This window comes from Suricata suricatta, chromosome 9 (genome assembly GCF_006229205.1).
Source record: "Suricata suricatta isolate VVHF042 chromosome 9, meerkat_22Aug2017_6uvM2_HiC, whole genome shotgun sequence".
Taxonomy (NCBI): Eukaryota; Metazoa; Chordata; class Mammalia; order Carnivora; family Herpestidae; genus Suricata; species Suricata suricatta.
In genome coordinates this window covers 63521858-63540662 of record NC_043708.1, presented here as the reverse complement: position 1 = coordinate 63540662, position 18805 = coordinate 63521858, and the positions used below count along the sequence as shown (strand labels likewise).

The window sequence follows — 18805 nt, the reverse complement described above, 5'->3', positions numbered from 1 at the left end:
AGAGAGAGAGACAGAGCACAAGCAGGGAAGGGGCAGAAAGAGAGGAAGACACAGAATCTGAAGCAGGCTCCAAGCGCTGAGCCATCAGCACAGAGCCCAACACGGGTCTCGAACTCATGGACAGTGAGATCATGACCTGAGCCGAAGCCACGCAGGCACCCCAGACAGAGTTTTAGCTTTTCTAAAGGAAAAACATTTTTTATGACAGCATGTTTGATACCTCATTAGCAATTTCTTCCTCCATAAAGAATTATTGATGCAGTTGTACAGAAACACTAGATGACATTTCTCTTTTATTTGCCTTAACTCTAAAACTAATTTTAAGTTAGAAGATTTGGAGTTCTTTCTACCCCTCAAAGATGTTAGTTTTAATATTTTAGAACATGAAGAAATGTATGTGACAGAATAAGGCTGGCAAGTTCTCTTTAGGGACTTAATTTTTAAAAATTATTTATTTATGTTTATTCATTTCATGAGAGAGAGGCAGAGTGCACACAAGGGAGGAGCAGAGTGAGAGGGAGACACAGAATCTGAAGCCTGCTTCAGAGCTGAGCTGTCAGCACAGAGCCTGACTCAGAGCTTGAACCCAAGAACCACAAGATCATGACCTGAGCCGAAGTCAGATGCTTAACCAACTGAGCCACCCAGGCGTAGGGACTTAATTTTTTAAATGAGTCTCTTACTAGCCTGGGAAGCTTAAATTACCACATTTTCTTAACAGTCATGGAACTTGTTATCCATTAATTCTGAGAGAGACTATTTTTACTTCTCTCTTTTTAGAAAAGAGAGATGTAAACTCAGGAAAGTATATGTGAGTTTGCTGAATATTAAAGGTCCTTTATTATAGCTTAAGATGAATATTTTGTAGTTTCTAGTATGTTTATCCTAGCAAATGTATTTTATGAGAATTAATTTAAGTAATATTAATTTAGCCTAAGTGATCATGCTTTGAAGACTGGATTATGACATAAAGTGAATGTTTTGGTCAATGACAGAAAATATTAAATTGAGGTAAGTATAAAAATTGAGCATCCATGATTTATTAAAATACAATATACTTCAACATTGTCTTATTATGAGTTCTCTATCAACTGTTTACTGATAATGTTTCAAAAACACTTTTTTTTTAAACCAGGTGCTCATTTATGACAGATTTGGCCAAGATATCATCTCTCCGCTGCTATCAGTAAAAGAGCTGAGAGACATGGGAATCACTCTGCATCTGTGAGTTTTAACACATTTCTAATAATGACATTTGTTTTCAGATAAATTGCTAAAGGAGGGATATCGTTGGCCACCTGAAATCTAATTATTAAGGGACATCTTTATACAGAAAATAATATTAGGTTACAGTACTTGTATAAAACAACATTTAACTATTTACTTTGAAGTTAAAAATAATTCTCAGTCTGAGGCTGTATAATTTCAGTATTTATATTTTCTCTCACATCTTTTCCCACAGACTAGTCTATTTCCCTTTTATATGAAGGAAAAGAACTGGTTGTCTTAAGTTTGCTTCCATCTCTGAACATTTTTACTCTTTCAATTTGAATATACTCTTTAAAGAGAGGAGTATCTAAATTAGTTTGTCGTTAATACGAAAAATTTAGTATATGTGGGATAAGGGCTGTTAACCACTATGGGAGTTATCTGTGTTGTCTTCTTAACTGCTGAGTGTATTTGATTATATTATTTCTGGTATGTTTGATAAAGAAATCTGTCTCCCTCTTTCTCTGCCCCTCCCCTGCTCTCTCTCAAAAATAAATAAACATTTAAAAAAAGAAAATGTATTTGATTTTACTTATGGTTAAATTGTTTCATTGTTTTTAAAGACTCTTCCAGCTTTGTTTTCTCTCTCTTGAGGAACTGAGTTTTTTCTGCCACTCACCCTCCCTCAACCATATTTCTGTGAAAAATGGGAGTAAAATTGGTATTGAAAGTGCTTTACTTCTTATTCAGGAAGAATATTGGTATTAGAAATACAGGGGATTGTAATAGAAGAGATGAAGCCTGACATTAGGATCCTACTAATATATAATGTTAGTACTAATATAAGGAAAAGCCTGGGTTAAATGATTAATTGCAGCAAGAGCTTTTAGTCACTGTCCGTGAACTGATTCATCCTCAGTTTGAGAAATACTGTGTTAAACTATGTTTTTAGATAAATGACTAAAAAAAAATGAATTTTATGTTCTTTAGGCTTTTACACTCTGATCGAGATCCTATTCCAGATGTTCCTGCAGTGTACTTTGTAATGCCAACGGAAGAAAACATTGACAGAATGTGCCAGGTAATATGAGTTCTTATATGTAGAAACAGGTTTTTACAATTACTTTTTAATCAAACATTTTTTTTCAGGAATAGAATTTAGTGATTCGTCACTTATATGTAACACCCAGTGCCCTCCTTAATGTCCCTGTCCCCTTTAGCCCTGTTCTCCTCCAATACCCCTCCAGCAACCCCCGGGTCTCTGTATTTAAGAGTGTCTTATGGGTTGTCTCCCTCTCTGTATTTATGTTATTTTTGCTTCCTTTCCCTTATATTCATCTGTTTTGTTTCTTAAATTCCTCATGAGTGAAGTCGTATATTTGTCTTTCTCTGAACTAATTTCACTTAGCATATACTTCCATCCACGGTGTTGTAAGTGGCAAGATCTCATTCTTTTTGATCACTGAGTAATATTCCACTGAATATGTATACCACATCTTCTTTATGCATTCATCAGTCGATGGACATTTGGCCTCTTTCCATACTTTGGCTATTATTGATAGCCAAATATTGGAGCACATGTGTCTCTTAGAATCTGCATTTTTATATCCTTTAGATAAGTACTTAAGAGTGTAACTGCTGGGTCATAGGGTGTTTTATTTCTAATTTTTTGAGGAACCTCCATACTGATTTCCAGAGTAACTACACCGTTTGCATTCCCATAAACAGGTTTTTTTTCCTTAAAAAATTTCATGGATGTCCAATGTGAAAAATCAGAAATTGCCTTACCCAGTTTCCCACTGTGATTTTTGAGACTATCTTTGAAGTTTAAATATACTGAAAGATTTAAAATTATTAACACTTAACCTGGCTTTAAATACCAGGAAATCTAACTATATTAACTATAAAAATAGGTTTTATTTTTCTAAAATAATAGGAAGGCTGGAAGTAGGAAGTCCAAGCTGATATGGTAGTTGGGTTGTTTTTTGCCTTCCAGTATTTTATTTAAATTCACGTTAGTTAACATACAGTCTAGTATTGGTTTCAGAAGCAGAACTTAGTGATTCATCCCTTATATATAACACTCAGTGCCCATCACAAGTGCCCTCCTTAGTGCTTATCACCCATTTAGCCCATATGCCCACCCACCACCCCTTCAGCAACTCTCACTTTGTTTGCCATAGTTAAGACTCTCTTATGGTTTGCCTCCCTCTCTGTTTTTTTCGTTATTTTTCCTTCTCTTCCCCTATGTGGTATAATAATTTTATAAAGTAATGAAAGACTCAGGCTCCTTCTGTCTTTCTGATCTGTTGTCTTTAGTTTCTCACTTTCCATTATCTTGATTGTTGCTTCCAGGATGCTGCGTGGCACCACCAGCTGTAGATACACATCTATGTTCAAAGCAAGAAGAGGGAAATGGACTGCCAGTCCTAACTGCTCACTTTGATCAGGAAAGCTAAGCTTTCCCAGAACTCCCAGAAGATTCGTTTGTTTGTTTCACTGGATAGAATTAATTTCAAAGAAGGTTGCAAAAGAAATATTTAGATGAGTGTATTGTAATCCCAAACAAAATCTGGATTCTGTTTGCAAGGAAGATGGGGAAAAAGGATATTAGATAAGTAGTTAACAGTGTCTGCCACAAACTCAAAAACATCTTTACTTGTTACTGACCATTGAATCAAATTACTACTGTTGACCCTTGAACAACATGGGTTTGAACTCTGCAGGTCCACTTATACGTGGGTTTTTATAGTATAGTACTGTGAATATATTTTGTCTCACAATTTTTCTCAACTTTTTCTCTAGCTTTATTGTGAGAACACCATGTATAATATGTATACCATACAAAATATATGTTAATTTGACTTTATGACTGTTAATTTGTTAAGGAGTTGGGTCAGCCATCCACTATTAGTTACATTCTTGGGAATCAGAAGTTATACATGAACTTTCAACTGTGCACAGTGTCAGTGACCTAACCCCGACATTGTTCAAGAGTCAGCTGTATTTTAATTGTTGATGCAGGTCACATATGTTATGTCCCATGTAGCTAAAAATGTCCAGCTTACTCTTATCCTGCATAAATCTGTGTCATTTTTTAAAGAGAAATGATTTATCAGTTCCTTCTGCTTCTTGGCTATTATGAATAATGCTACCATAAACATATTTGTACAAGTTTCTGTGTATACATATATTGTCATTTTTCTTATGTCCGTAAACACCTAGGAGTAGAATTACTATTGAATACTGTTAATTTTTAATTTTTTGAGAGAGAGACTACAAGCTGAGTTAGTTTTTAGATATGGTATGAGATAAATCTAACTTCATTCTTTGGCATGTGGCTATCCAGCTGTCCCAGCACCATTTGTTAAAGAGATTATTCTTTCCCCAGTCAATGGCAGCTTTTTGAAAAGTAATTAATAATAGATACATTGGTTTATTTCTGGACTCACAGTTCTATTCCATTGGTCTCTGTTTGCCCTGTGCTAGTACCACACTGTCTTGACTACTCTTGCTTTAAAGCAAGGTTTGGAATTGGGAAATTGTGTCCTCCAACTTTGCACTTTGTTTTCCAGATTGTTTTGGCTTTTCTAAGTTCCTTGAATTTTCATATTAATCTTAGGATTAGGTTGTGAATTTCTGTAAGGAAGCTGCCTGGCACTTGAATCTGTAGGTGAGCTTGGAGAGTATTGTCATCTTTACAATATTAAATTTTCTGATCAATGAACATGGAATATCTTTCCATTTATTTAGATCTTCTTTAGTTTCTTTCAGAAACGTTTTATAGTGTGCAAACAGTAGTGCACTTCTTTTGTGAAATTTATTTCCTCATATTTTTTAAATGCTATTGTGAATGGAACTGTTTTCTTAATTCTGTTTTTAGGATTACTCATTGAAAGTATATAGAAATCAGTTGACTTTTATATGTTGATCTTACATCCTGCAACCTTGCTCAACTTCTGTGCCCTTTTGAAATGTCTCCATCATTCTTTGACCACTTCCTTACTTTTAGGAACTTAGCAATTTGTGTAAGGAGCTCAGGTTGCTTTTTGTAGAGAACAGTATTTACAAATCAGCACTGAGAAATAAGGTGTACTCATTATTACCAGAGTGTTTGTTAGAGGCTCTAATCTCTCTTAGAGGACAGAAGTAAGAAGTGTGTGGATATGTATACACACACACACATACTTTTATATCTATTTAACTCTAGAAATTTTCTTCCTTATCTCTCTAGACAGATATAAATATCCAAAACTGTTTCGTTTTAGAAATACAGGATTTATCCTACTTGTTTTTTTCCCCTTAACAAATTTGTAACTTCATTTTCTAACAGAAACATGACTCCAAATTCTAAACATACTTATTTTCTTAGTCCCCACAATTCTTAATCCTTTATCCTTTAATCAACCTTTCAACCTGTGTTAAACCATTGCCTTGCTCACAACCTTTATCACACAGGCCCCAATCCCTCAGTTTTTCATACTTAAACATCTCCAATACCAGATGGATCTTAAAATTGATGGTGTGTTACAGAATTTTACTGGCAGCAGTAATTCTTGGTGTTATAGCTTAGTTGTAAATAAACGAAGTTTTAAATAAAGTGTCTTTCAGTAGACACTATCTTAGATTCAAAGAAATGCAGGCATACCTTGTTTTATTATGTTTCACAGGTACTTCACTTTTTTAGAAAATGAAGGTTTGTCACAAGCCTGTGTTATGCAAGTCTCTCAGTGCTATTTTTCCAATAACATTAGCTTACTTTCTGTCTCTTTGTCATGTTTTGGTAGTTATCACAGTATTTCAAACTCTTATCATTATTATATTTGTCACGGTGATCTGTGATCAGTGATAATTCGCTGAAAACTACAATTTTTTAGCAGTGAAGTATTTTTTAATTAAGGTATGTACTCTTTTTAGACATAAGGCTATTGCACACTTAATAGTGTGAACATAATTTTCATAGACACTGGGAAACCAAAAAATTATTGTGACTTATTTTATTACAATGTTTGCTATATTGTGGTGGTCTGAAACTGAGCCTTCAGTATATCCAAGGTATGCCTGTATGGTTATATAGATACCTATTTTTTCCTAGAGTTTAAGAAGATAAGTAAATTGAATTTAAGAATTTGCATAACTTAGAGCTATAGAAGGTAATATCTGCAAAGTATAATAAGCATTTTACTATATGAGAGAGCCATTTCTGGATATTTTTTAAGAAAAATGTGGATACACTATTTCAAAGCAGTTCTGTGTGATATTATAATTAATAGAATTTATTGATAATAGAATTATACCATAACTTTAATTATTAATATGTAGGTCCATTATATCTGGCAATCAAGTAACTAATACTGCTACATAACTTTCTTCTCTTGTATTTTTTTCAATTGTCATGTATGTAATCTGTCTGTTAAATGTGTATTATCCTCCAAAATCTTGCTCTTATAGTTACCTAAATGATTTTATCTGTGGTCATCTTTTTTACTTGCACATAAGAATGAAGTATTCATTTTACTTATAGGATCTGCGAAATCAACTCTATGAATCATATTATTTAAATTTTATTTCTGCCATTTCAAGAAGTAAACTGGAAGATATTGCAAATGCAGCATTAGCTGCTAGTGCAGTTACACAAGTAGCCAAGGTAAGAGATTTTGGTTGGCTGACATTTTGTTCATGTAAAATTTAGTATATTCTAAAACCTGTTAATAAATGTAAGTTTCTTATTTACAAAGGACCAGATCAACCTAAGAAATATTTAGACTTAATACTTTTAGAAAGAATTTTCATAATGTAAATTATCTATAATTTGAAATAGGCAAAATAAACCAAACTACACGTACCTATTATTTGATGAATTTGAAAGATAAAAAAAAATGCTTAATCAGTCTTTGTTTGATGCTAGGATTTATATAATCTTTTAAGCTCAGTTTAGAAATAGTTTGACAGTTGGGTTGTTATACATTATACTAAAAATATGTTGACATTATTTTACTTATAGTTACTATAGTCACCATATTATCTTCAGATCTTACTTGGGAGAGAGGATCCAGTGAAGTTATATTGCATATTATAAGAGGGGCCAGCAGTTCCAAATAATAGTTACTGTTTAGATAGATTTAGCTTAGTTGTAAATAAACCTACAAAATCTTTTCTTGATTATAGTACTAATGTGCCCTGTGCTGCTTGAATTTGGATAAGACATGAAATTCTAGGGAATCATATGGGGTAAATAAGAGACAAAACAACTGTTTATTTGCTTCCCATTTTTTCTCCACTGAATTTTCATTCTAAGATTCAGATAGTCTACTATTACTTCTGATTAGTTTTTGAGGCTTATGTCTGTTCTTTCTTTTCAAAGTTTATGTTAACTTAATTTTACATACAATAATAGGAATGGTTTTCAATTTGTTTAAATTCAATGTATTTCAAAGAATTTTCTTTTTCTCCTGATGTGCCCTTCTAAAGAACTAGTGTAACTTTTTTTCCACTTAATAAGTGTTCATGGGGGGCGCCTGGGTGGCTCAGTCGGTTGAGTGTCCAGCTTTGGCTCAGGTCATGATCTCACAGTTCGTGGGTTCGAGCCCTGTGTCAGACTCTGTGCTGACAGCTAGCTCAGAGCCTGGAGCCTGCTTTGGATTCTGTGTCTCCCTCTCTCTCTCTGAGCCTCCCCTGCTCGCACTGTCTCTCAAAAATAAATAAAAACCATTAAAAAATTTTAAAAAATCAGTGTTCATGGTAGAAAAAGTTACTATGATTTTTATTAGGAAAGTGTGATTAAAATTAATATAAAAATTAAAATTATGGTTTTTTTCTTTAAAACCGATATATGTCCCCATCCTAAAGAGTTTTTGAAAAAAGTCTTATTTTCTTAAATTTTGTTTTCTGAGAATACTACTCTCCTCCTTGATAATTTATTGACCAAAGTCTTATTTTTATTTCTTTTTAATTTCAACTCCTCATTCCTACCCAGTGAGGCAATCTGTAACATGGTGTAATTTTTAGTTATTGAATGTAATGATAATTTTTCCATTTTTACCATTGGTTAAGTCAAGCTAAATGTGCTTTCAATATTATAAAATTGGGGTGCCTGGCTGGCTCATTCAGTGGAGCATCAAACTCTTGATCTTATAGGTTGTGCGTTTGAACCCCACATTGAGCTCTCTGCTGTCAGCATGGAAACTGCTTTAAATTCTCTGTCCCTGCCCCACTCATTTCTCTTTCTCAAAATAAATAAATAATTTTTTTTTAATATTGTAAAATTGACTTATAAACCTTTTCTTTTATTTCCAGGTTTTTGATCAGTATCTCAATTTTATTACTTTGGAAGATGATATGTTTGTATTATGTAATCAAAATAAGGAGCTTGTCTCATACCGTGGTATGTAAAAACAGGAATATTGTAACTCTTTAAAATGAGGCATGTGCTGTAAAAACAGCACGTTTAGTATACTTACAAACCAGCTTTGTTTACAGCAGTAGAACTGTAAAAGATTTTTTGAAGCATGCAAAAAAGTCTTAGACTGAATTCTGTCACATACAAAAACATGTACTAGATGTGTGTTTTAAGCTCAATGAAGTGCCAGTCCTCTGACTTTTTAGGTACCTACCCCATAACAGCTTACATGAAGGGTTTACTCATGACAAGTAAGACAGTACTGTGGTAGTAGGATTCATGGATCTTCTACTACTTTGACTCTTGGACGAGAATAAGTTACTCTGCTTCTATGTGCTTTAGTTCCCTCATCTGTAAAGTGAGGATAATAATAATCGCTACCTCACAGAGTGTGGGAATTAAATGGATTAGTGTGCATAAAATGCCTAGAAATGTTTCTGGCACATAAGAAGTACTCACAAAAGGTTGGCTAAGTTGTTTGTCAGGGAGTCAGCAGCCACTGTAGCATGACTGAGAAATGAAGTGTGGGTGCCATTCTCAAATACACGTTGTCAGACTCCCTTGATTCTTATGCCTTATTCGTGCACCAGTAGATTGAATATTGGTATTTGATCAAATGCTATCAAACCATCTCTGGAGTTTGTTTGCATTCCCACTTTTGGTAAACAGACCATTCCTAGATATAGATTAAAACTAACAGACCACACATGGGTACATACACACAACAACACAACACCCATACCACACTTTGTCTGTGTTGCTTTTTCTGTGTGTGAAACACTTAAAATGAGTTCTACTCCCTTAACCTTTTTAAGTGTACGACACAGTGTTGTCTACTATAGATACAGTATTGTACAGCAGGTCTCTCAAACTTACTCATCTTGCTTAACTGAAACTTCTATGTCCATTGATTATTTATATGGAATATTTTAAAGGAAAATGCATACTATAGGAGATATGATTAGCCAGTTCATTGAAATAATCACTAATTTGCTACTTAAAGATTGAAATGGGGGTGCCTGGGTGGCTTGGTCAGTTAAGCGTCCAGCTTCAGCTCAGGTCATGATCTCATGATTTGTGAGTTGGAGCCCTATGTTGGGCTCTGTGCTGATGGCTAGCTCAGAGCCTGGAGCCTAATTTGGATTCTGTGTCGTCCTCTCACTCTGGCCCTCCCCTGCTCGTGCTGTCTCTCTCTCTCTCTAAAATTAAAAAAAGAATATTTTTAAATAATAAAAAAAGTTTATGGCTAACTAAAATTTCAGTGATTCTTAAGTGGAGAGTATGTCCGTCAAAGGGGGCATTTGGAAATGTATAAGGGTGTTTTTGATTGTCACATTTAGCTGGGCTGCTACTAGCATTCAGTGAGCAGGGACTAGGGATGCTAGATGTTCTGCAGTGTGTAAACCAAGCTCATAAGTGAAAATCATCTGCCCAAAATGCCAGTGATACCTATTATGAACTATTGGACCAGATGTTAAGCTTCGTGAGAAAAGGGTGCATCAGTTTTTTGGTTTTACTGAGCTCTGTAGCATGCTTTCTTGGTGAAATTAAGCAACATCCCTAAAAGGTGTAAGCATTGCTGAATTGCCCATGTAAGAGATTTTTGACAGTAGTTGTTACTTATATAAATCTATTTACAGTTAACTGAGTTTTAAATTAATTAGCTACTTAAGTTTTCAGTTGTTACATTATTTGTAATCTGGTTATATAAAAACAAAGCACCTTGTGCTCACATCAGCAACATGTAGACTAACATTCAGAGGTTAATATGGCCCCCGTGCAAGAATAATATACACATTCATGAAGTGTTTGGTTAAAATCAAAAACAAAAAACCCAACCACGCACCTTAACTTTTTTGATCAGCTAACTCAGATTAAACAGGCTAGATTTTAATCAGTCCCAACTAACAAGCTGAGTATGCTTACTTGGTTTGCTGAATTCCCTTAAACAGTATACATTGAATTTATAAATTTAGTATTTTCCTTTTTAAGTACTTTAAAATGAGACTAGACAACTTTATAAATCTAATATTTAAATAATTTTTTTAAATTATTAAATTTATAGTGAGTCTAATTTGTTACACATTCATGTACTTATAAATGTAATTTTGTTATATCTGAAAGAATCACAAGTCTGAAATGAATTATTCTTAAATTTAAAGTACAAGTTTAATTTTAAAGCATAATTACATGGTAAATTGTCCAGATTCTCAATAATATATTTATAATAATAGTAGATTGTTATATAAGCACTTTACAATATAGACTCATTTACTTTTCAGAGTAACTTTGTAAAGTAGGTATTATAATTCCCATTTTCCAAATGAAGTAACTAAGGCACTGATACTGACTAACTTAACGAAATAGCAGAACCAGGTTACTAACCCAAGTCCCTCAATCCGAGACAGTGCTCTTACCCATTTTGTAAGGATGTACTAAATCCTCTCAGACATTACAAGTGCTTTAAGTGATCATGTGAAACAGATTATCCCAACATGAATATGTTAATATCATGGATTTATTAATAATCACCTACTTTTCCTGGATTGGGAATTTATTCAATAAAGGAAGCAGATTTATCTTCTCAAAGTCAAGCTACTATCTCAGACAAACTAAGTTTTTAATGTAAATAAGTTGAGGTTGTTGATGAACTTTTTTTTTTTTTTTTAACTCTTCGGGTCACTTCTCATTTAGAGGTATGAGACCAATATATAGGAGCGGAGGGCTGAAGACTTCCATTTGGATTTTCCCTGTACCAGTGATTGACAGAATGAGTTGACTATTTCCCTGGATTGATGTACTTGAATTTACATAATTTACATTGTATCTTTTGTCCATTTCTATCATATGATATGAATGAATGACAGTATGCAACTTTAGCAGCACATTCCCTCATCCAGATTCTGTGTTGCCTGGTAGAATTCTTTATTATTTTTATGTTCTCTGCGTGGTTCATACTTTATTTAAATATTTCAGTATATCCAGTTAGAGTCTGCTTTCCTCTAATGGTAATCACCAGATGTATTGAATTTTATATTTGTTTTCATATTTGTGGTGTTGGGAAATTAAAAATATTATATAGATAATATTTTAGTCCAGTCAGTGTCTTAACAAATATTTACTGAGCATCTACTTGCCAGATACTGGACCTAGGTATTGTGTCAGATGGAAGATGAATAAGGTAAGGCCTTTGTCAAGCATAGTCTTCACAGTAGTATTCTTTTTTTTTTTTTTTTTTTTAAATGTAGCCCTAAGAATCACCTGAGATACTTGTCAAAATTGCAGATTTGGGGTGCCTGGGTGGCTCAGTTGGTTAAGCATCTGACTTTAGCTCAGGTCATGATCTCACAGGGTTCATGACTTTGAACCCTACGTCAGGCTCTCTGCTGTCAGCATAGAGCCCGCTTCAGACCCTCTGTCCCCCTCTCTTTCTGCCCCTCCCCGCTTCCCTCCCTCTCTGTGTGTGTCTCTGTCTCAAAAATAAGTAAACATGTAAAAAATGCTGGATTTCTTAGTATTATCCAAATCTATTGAATTGAATCCCTGGGGAAAGGGCTAAGAATCTTGAATTTTTAATAGCTTCCAGAAAAACTTTCTCTTCTTTCATATTTCTAGAGTGATTCTTATACCCACTAAAATTAAGAAACCACTTAGGTACAGTGCAGAAAAGAAATTCATGTAACTTACTATAATACAAAGAAAATTATATGTGACGTTGGTCTTGCAATAATTGATTTGCATTGTCCTTTTCTGGCAGTAGTTGCATAATAAGGTCAATAGTTTCTAGATCAATAGCCATCTAGTGTTTGCAGTACAATTATGGAATATATTTTTTTATGTGGCAAAAATTTTGTATACTTTATGCAGTGGATTTTTTTCTTAATACTACTCATATTGATACTAGTCACTGCTACTGATATTGGGGTATTGTGTTTTTTTTGAGATAGTATAATTTAAAAGGATAATTATTGACTTTAAAGTTTAACATATAAAAAGTTTTACCTGTTTGAGTTATTACCAATGTGTCAAGGCATAAATTTTGGTGATTTTTCCTCCATTTGTTACTTTAGCCATTAACAGGCCAGATGTCACAGACACGGAAATGGAGACGGTCATGGACACTATTGTTGACAGCCTCTTCTGCTTTTTTGTTACATTGGGTGAGTTTTCAAATCTTTGTGGTTATTTCTTCAAAATGGATTATTTGACAGCTCATTTTAATCTGTTATAAGATTCTCTTGCCTGGATTTCTGTAGGCTTTCTCTCTAGAATTGGGATAAAATATACATTCTGTACGATATAAAACCATAGTTTTTCTAATAATTTGATGTACTTATTCCTCTTGAGTTAGCATTTAACAGCTCTGTTGGGTTGTTTCCCTAAATGTCTTTGGTAATTATAACTTTGTAATATATTTGAATGGTTTGATGGTGACTTTACCTATGTGCCTGTTAATTTTCTTTTAATATTCCATTAGGAAAAATTTCAAATATACTTTTAAGTAGAGAGATAAGTGTAACTATTAAGGCACACTTTGAAAATTCCAGAAAACACTAAATTTACATATAATATTACTCTACCTTACTCAGAATTTTAAACATTTCTTTAGTATGTCTAAATTTACTTATGGCTACTTTGCGTTCAGTATCTAATGTGTGATTTTATGCTCTATTATTACCAATAGATGTGTTCAGAAACCTTCAAATTGCTGGGCACCTGGGTTGCTCAGTGGTTTGAACGACCAACTCTTAGTTTTGACTCAGGTCATGATCCCAGGGTTGTGGGATCGGTCCTTACGTTGGGCTCCAGGCTGAGCATGGGGCCTACTTACGATATTCTTGTTCTCACTCTCACTCTCTCCTTGTCATGCTTTCTGTCCCCCTCCTTCCTTCCCTCCCTCCCTCTGCTCCTCTCCCCTGCTGTCATTCTTTCTAAAAATAAAGTGTTTTTAAATAAAATAAATATTTAAAAAAAGAAGCCTTCTAATTTTGCAGACCCTGAAACCCTTAGTTAAAATGATCCTCACCCTAACAAGTTACTCTATTTCATAAAAGAGAAGATTAAGGAAAACAGTGACACCATGAGTAGTTTAAGATACAGACCAGTTTGAGGACATTTACATGCAAATTTTGGGGTCCCTCCTTTTAGGGACTTTTTTCTATAATTTCCAGCCCTGAACTCCAGTCTTTTATTCCTTAGCTCATTAAGTCTTATGTTTTCTGACTGAGCTCTTTTTCCCTGGTGCCTTGCAAACTGGAGAGTAACTTCAGAAGGAAAGCCAGTTAAAAGCATGTCTCATTTTTCAAATATATTTCTTATTTCAAGAGCTTTACCTTACTCTGCTTGCTGCCTGCTTTTGAGTGCCTTCAGTACCTTCAAATGGGGTTGTTAATGTTTTAAACAAAGCACATGTGTATATAACATTAGTCATTAAACAGACATAATTAACCTTCCTATTTTGCCATCCTACACATTCTCCAAAATTGTGCTGAATGCTAGAGTTTTCGTGAACATGAGATTGTTTTACCTTAATGATAGTTATATTTTCATGATAAAGGTAGGTTGAAAAAGAGCAGTATAAAGACCACTGAAGTATTAGAGCCACCTTTATTATATACAGTGTCAGAAAGTGATTTTTTCAAAAGAAAAATTGAAATTCCTGCCAGTCTAACATAGGAGGATGTCAACAAGAAGCTGTTAAATGAAAAAAAAAACAAATTTAAGAACAGTCTGTATATATCCTATTTTTGTTTTTTGTACTCTTCATAAATGCACTTGATAAGACCATATGTAGAAAATAATAATAATCCATGTCTTCACTAATTCTTAGTGGGTATTCTTTTAGGGTGCTGGAATCAAAAAGAGTTAACTTTATATATTTCTAATATTTGAATTTTTTATAACAATCAATTTGCCATTAGAAGAAAAGAGCTTTAAAACTTTTGCTAATTTACATTTTTACTTTTCCAGTTGACTGAACATGCTTTTTTAGAATCTAAAATCCAATAGTTTCAACATATAAAGATTTCAGTGTTCTCAGTTTTCTAAATTTTTCAGTGCAGTTGGATTTTTTTTAACTTTAGGATTTCAGCCTTTGATAATGGAGCAATAAAGAGAGAAATTAAGAGGTCTCATAGAGCTGATTCAATAATGAACTGAGGCCACCTCTCAGGAGCATGTTGTGTGAAGAACATGTTCTTTATTGTTAAAATTTTTTTTCAAGACTGTAACAGTTTCATTGTTAATTTGTAAAACATAGAATAATAGTAACAAACCACTAAATTAACTAAGCTCTTTTCACTCTTTTTCTTTAAATCAAATTAAAGTGAATCCTGTGAGCACACTCTTTCAACCTGTCTGTAGGGAGCCAATTACTGGTTTAGTTAATTCATTGAAAAAAATCTGGTTACACTGATTGGCCAATGTCATATAAAAAAAAAATAGTCTTTTTTTTTTTTTTTTAACTCCCTGATTTTTTTTAAACCTTGTTTTTACCCTTGAGATAGTAAGTCGTCTTAGGTTTATAGCCTGAAGTTGTATGCTTCTATTGTATTTTTGTAAGTATTTGTGTTTTGTAAGTATCTGTTTTAATTATTAAGAGTTGAAATCATTGCTAACTATTATTAAAATAGGTGCTGTTCCTATAATCAGATGTTCAAGAGGAACAGCAGCGGAAATGGTAGCGGTGGTGAGTTCATGCAGATATCCAATGGTGATAAATAATAATGTATCAGTTGTTTTCAATAAGTAACGCAAGTGTTTTTGTTAACATTATATGTATATGATTGCTATGGGTTATATACTATGTCCTAAAAGCAAATATTTTTGTTTTTCAACATTGGGTTTCCACCAAAAATAAAAATAATCATTGTGTCCTTTACATGATGGAGAAAAATGACTGACTCTGATGTGCTGTTCCAGCTGTTTCTTGTTTATTAAAACGTATGTTCTGCTTTGTGTCTATAAGTAGTATTTTACATGTATTTGTCCCCCAAATCATTTATATTTAACTTCATTTAGCAAATGTCTATTGGCATTTTTTAAATAAAGTGCATTTTGCTATCCCACAATATTGGAGTAAATTGAGCACTCAAAAATTTGCTTTAAAAATTTAAAAAAAAAAAGTAAGGGATTAGAGAAGTTACCAAATTAATGAAAAGGAAACAGAGTAAGTGGTATGGAAAGATGGAAGATACACTGACTTTTTTAGTGTTCTTAGCCTAAATGAACCATTGACTGATGGGAGCTGCTTTCTTTCACATATTCCATCTCTATTTTGGAGCCGGGAGCCTCTTGCAGTGTCGCTTGGTGGATACAAAGAGTCCTGATTGGGGAAAGATGGTGTCTCATTATTGCAAATTGTTCCTGTACCTAAAGTAAAAATAGTGAATGAGAAGTGATTGGTAGTGAAATCAGGCCTGAGGCACAATAGAAAAGGAATTGGTCTTTTAAGTCCACGTTATAATGATACTGTGAACAGTAAAGAAGCTAAAATATTTAGATTTTAGAATTGCTGTTTTGTAAAGAAATTCCATGTTTCTTAATTATGAAACTAAGAACATACAGTGTATTATCCTGAACAAAATTCTGTGAAATTGTTTTTTAGAAGTTATTATCAAATTTGATTTTTCAGAAACTAGACAAGAAACTTCGAGAAAATCTCAGAGATGCAAGAAACAGTCTTTTTACAGGTGACACACTTGGAGCTGGCCAGTTCAGGTATTATGTTAGTTAACACAGGACTTGAAAAGAAAACATTTGTAGAGTTTCTTGGGTTGTTGTCTTATGTTACAAAATACCCTTATACTTGTAAATGAAATTTGTTTCTTTCTAATGAGGTACCACTATCATGGTTTTGACTCAGACTGTTCTTGAAACACAAGTGGAATATTTTATTTATTTTACGTTCTCTAGTTAAAATTTTGTCTTTTGCAGTAAAAGCAATTTTTCTATTTATATGGCTTTGAAGGTCAGAAGCCATTTTATTTCAAATATCATTAAGCCTCTTGGTAATGACAAAACTAAGTGACAAACTTGTGATGTTTTTGTATGTTTTGAGCTATCAACTAGTTTCCATGTTTGCCTTGAAATACTTGTTTATTAAAGTTAATGGGCAGTATTGGTGTAAAGAAGTACAGAAACCCACACAGAGGGCTGAGAATTATGTCAAGGGGAAGGGACAGTATTTTGGAAAATTAATCCCTACCCCCACTTTTAGGTGAATTAATAAATAAAGCCTGTGAAAATAAACTGATACTTAGTGTAGTGCCCTCCAGGAATAATAATTCCATGGTAACTTTCCATAGATTTCATTTCAAGTTAATTTAGATGGATCCTGTGGTCTTATGTACTATCCTATAATTTGCAGTTTATACTAACAGTGTGTTTTCAGTTGTTTGTTCAACTGTATCAGCTTCTACATTATTTTAAACCTTCTGTGATTTCATTGTTGGCCTTAAATATTCTTCAAAATGTTTCTCTTTAAAGAGCAGAAACATCAAATTCTCATCTAATTTTATTTCAACAGAAGGAACCATATAGCATATCTTACTTAACAGTTCCCTTCTTACAGTGTTCTCATAAAAGCCTTAGAAACCACTATAAAGGCACTGTTTTCATATTAATAAATAATTTATAACATAGTTGTCTTATTTTTAATTTGTTGGATGCATTTCTAAATTATTTTAATTAGGAGTCAGCAACCTTACTGACTGTTGTTAAATACACTTGAATCCAATTGTAAGTTAATGATTCTCCATAAGAACTTGGCAGTGTCTGGAGACATGTGTGGCTGTCACAACTGGGTAGATGCTACCGGAATCTGGTGGGCTACGGCACAGGATGCTGCTACACACCCTGCAGTGCACAGAACAAGCCCCCACAGTGAGGAGTGATCCAACCCCAAATCTCAGGAGTGCTGAATTAAGAAACTTTGCCATAGGCAATCCTTCCTTGCTTTTCACCTATCTCTGGAGTAATAGGTGATAGAAGGTGGTAACTGTACCACTCCTACTTATTTATTGCAGAGTTTTATAATCAGTGCAGTGCATTTATAATCAGTATAGTGTAATGAGGTACTAAAGTGGTCAAAGGTCTCTAGCCGGAGAAAACATGAATTATTAATATAATCAGATAACAGTAGTTTGTGAAAATTGATGTATACTCTTGATACAGTAGTGTGAAAGTGGCTACCAGATGACTTTGTGCCTCACTTCTCTTTAAGTCTGTTTCATATCAATAATATATGTAATATCTGGTAGGTGAATAATAATATAATTAGGTACCATTGTGGCTTAATGCTTTAGTTTTACGTATTATAATGGCATAGGTTTTCATGAGGTTCTTCTCTAGAGACTGCTTTTTTCAGTTTGTGTTTACAGGGAAAAGGTTGTAATTCGTTATTTGAAACTTTCAAACATTTGTGTATATTTATAAGATCTTACTCTGATAATTTTCCCTGAAACTGACAATAACTATTACTTTTTTCCAGAAATATGAAATACAGATCTGAGTAGAAGCAACTTATTCTTACTTTGATAACTATAGAATTACTCTGTAAAAGTACTTGCATAGATATTTTTCCTTTAAGATCGTTCCCCGAGACTTATAATCTAGCATTATACACAGGCTCTAAGTAGTCCAAAGCATTACTTTACTTGACTGACTATACTAAAAAAAATTTTTAGAGCAAATTCATGGAATGTCAGTATTAGCATACTTACTTTTCATATCAAAATGATATATACTGAAAGGTATTAGAAAAATGGAGATGTATATGCTGTTATCAAGAGTTATATAATTTTTTAAATATATTTACAGCTTCCAAAGGCCTTTATTAGTCCTTGTTGACAGAAACATAGATTTGGCAACTCCTTTACACCATACTTGGACATATCAAGCTTTGGTGCATGATGTACTGGTAAGAGGCTAAATACACTACTTTTTACTAAAGGGTAGTAACATTCAGTGGTCCTTTTAATTTAAAATTAATGTCATGGCTACCAAAACACAGATGAGAAGATGGAGCTGAGAAATATGAAAGAAAAAGTGATGGGATTTGGTATTACTGGATGTGAATGATGGAGAATAGTGAAGTATTGAGGTTTAAATTTCCAAATTTATGATCTTAAAAGTATAAGATTTATCATTTGTATTGTTGGCCAGAGATGGAGAGAAAAGAAATGGAGGAAAATGAGT

General features: G+C 33.5%; 1 protein-coding gene across 1 annotated transcript in view; it reads left to right on the top strand.

Moving 5' to 3' along the window:
• The window catches only part of SCFD1 (sec1 family domain containing 1), a 93243-nt gene that overhangs the window by 6030 nt on the left and 68408 nt on the right, over positions 1-18805 (top strand). The window contains exons 3-10 of the mRNA XM_029952193.1: positions 1136-1224; positions 2200-2290; positions 6734-6856; positions 8506-8593; positions 12679-12768; positions 15241-15296; positions 16242-16327; positions 18428-18527. Of these exons, the coding sequence (XP_029808053.1) occupies positions 1136-1224; positions 2200-2290; positions 6734-6856; positions 8506-8593; positions 12679-12768; positions 15241-15296; positions 16242-16327; positions 18428-18527 (723 nt within the window). The remainder of the gene's footprint in view (positions 1-1135; positions 1225-2199; positions 2291-6733; positions 6857-8505; positions 8594-12678; positions 12769-15240; positions 15297-16241; positions 16328-18427; positions 18528-18805) is intronic.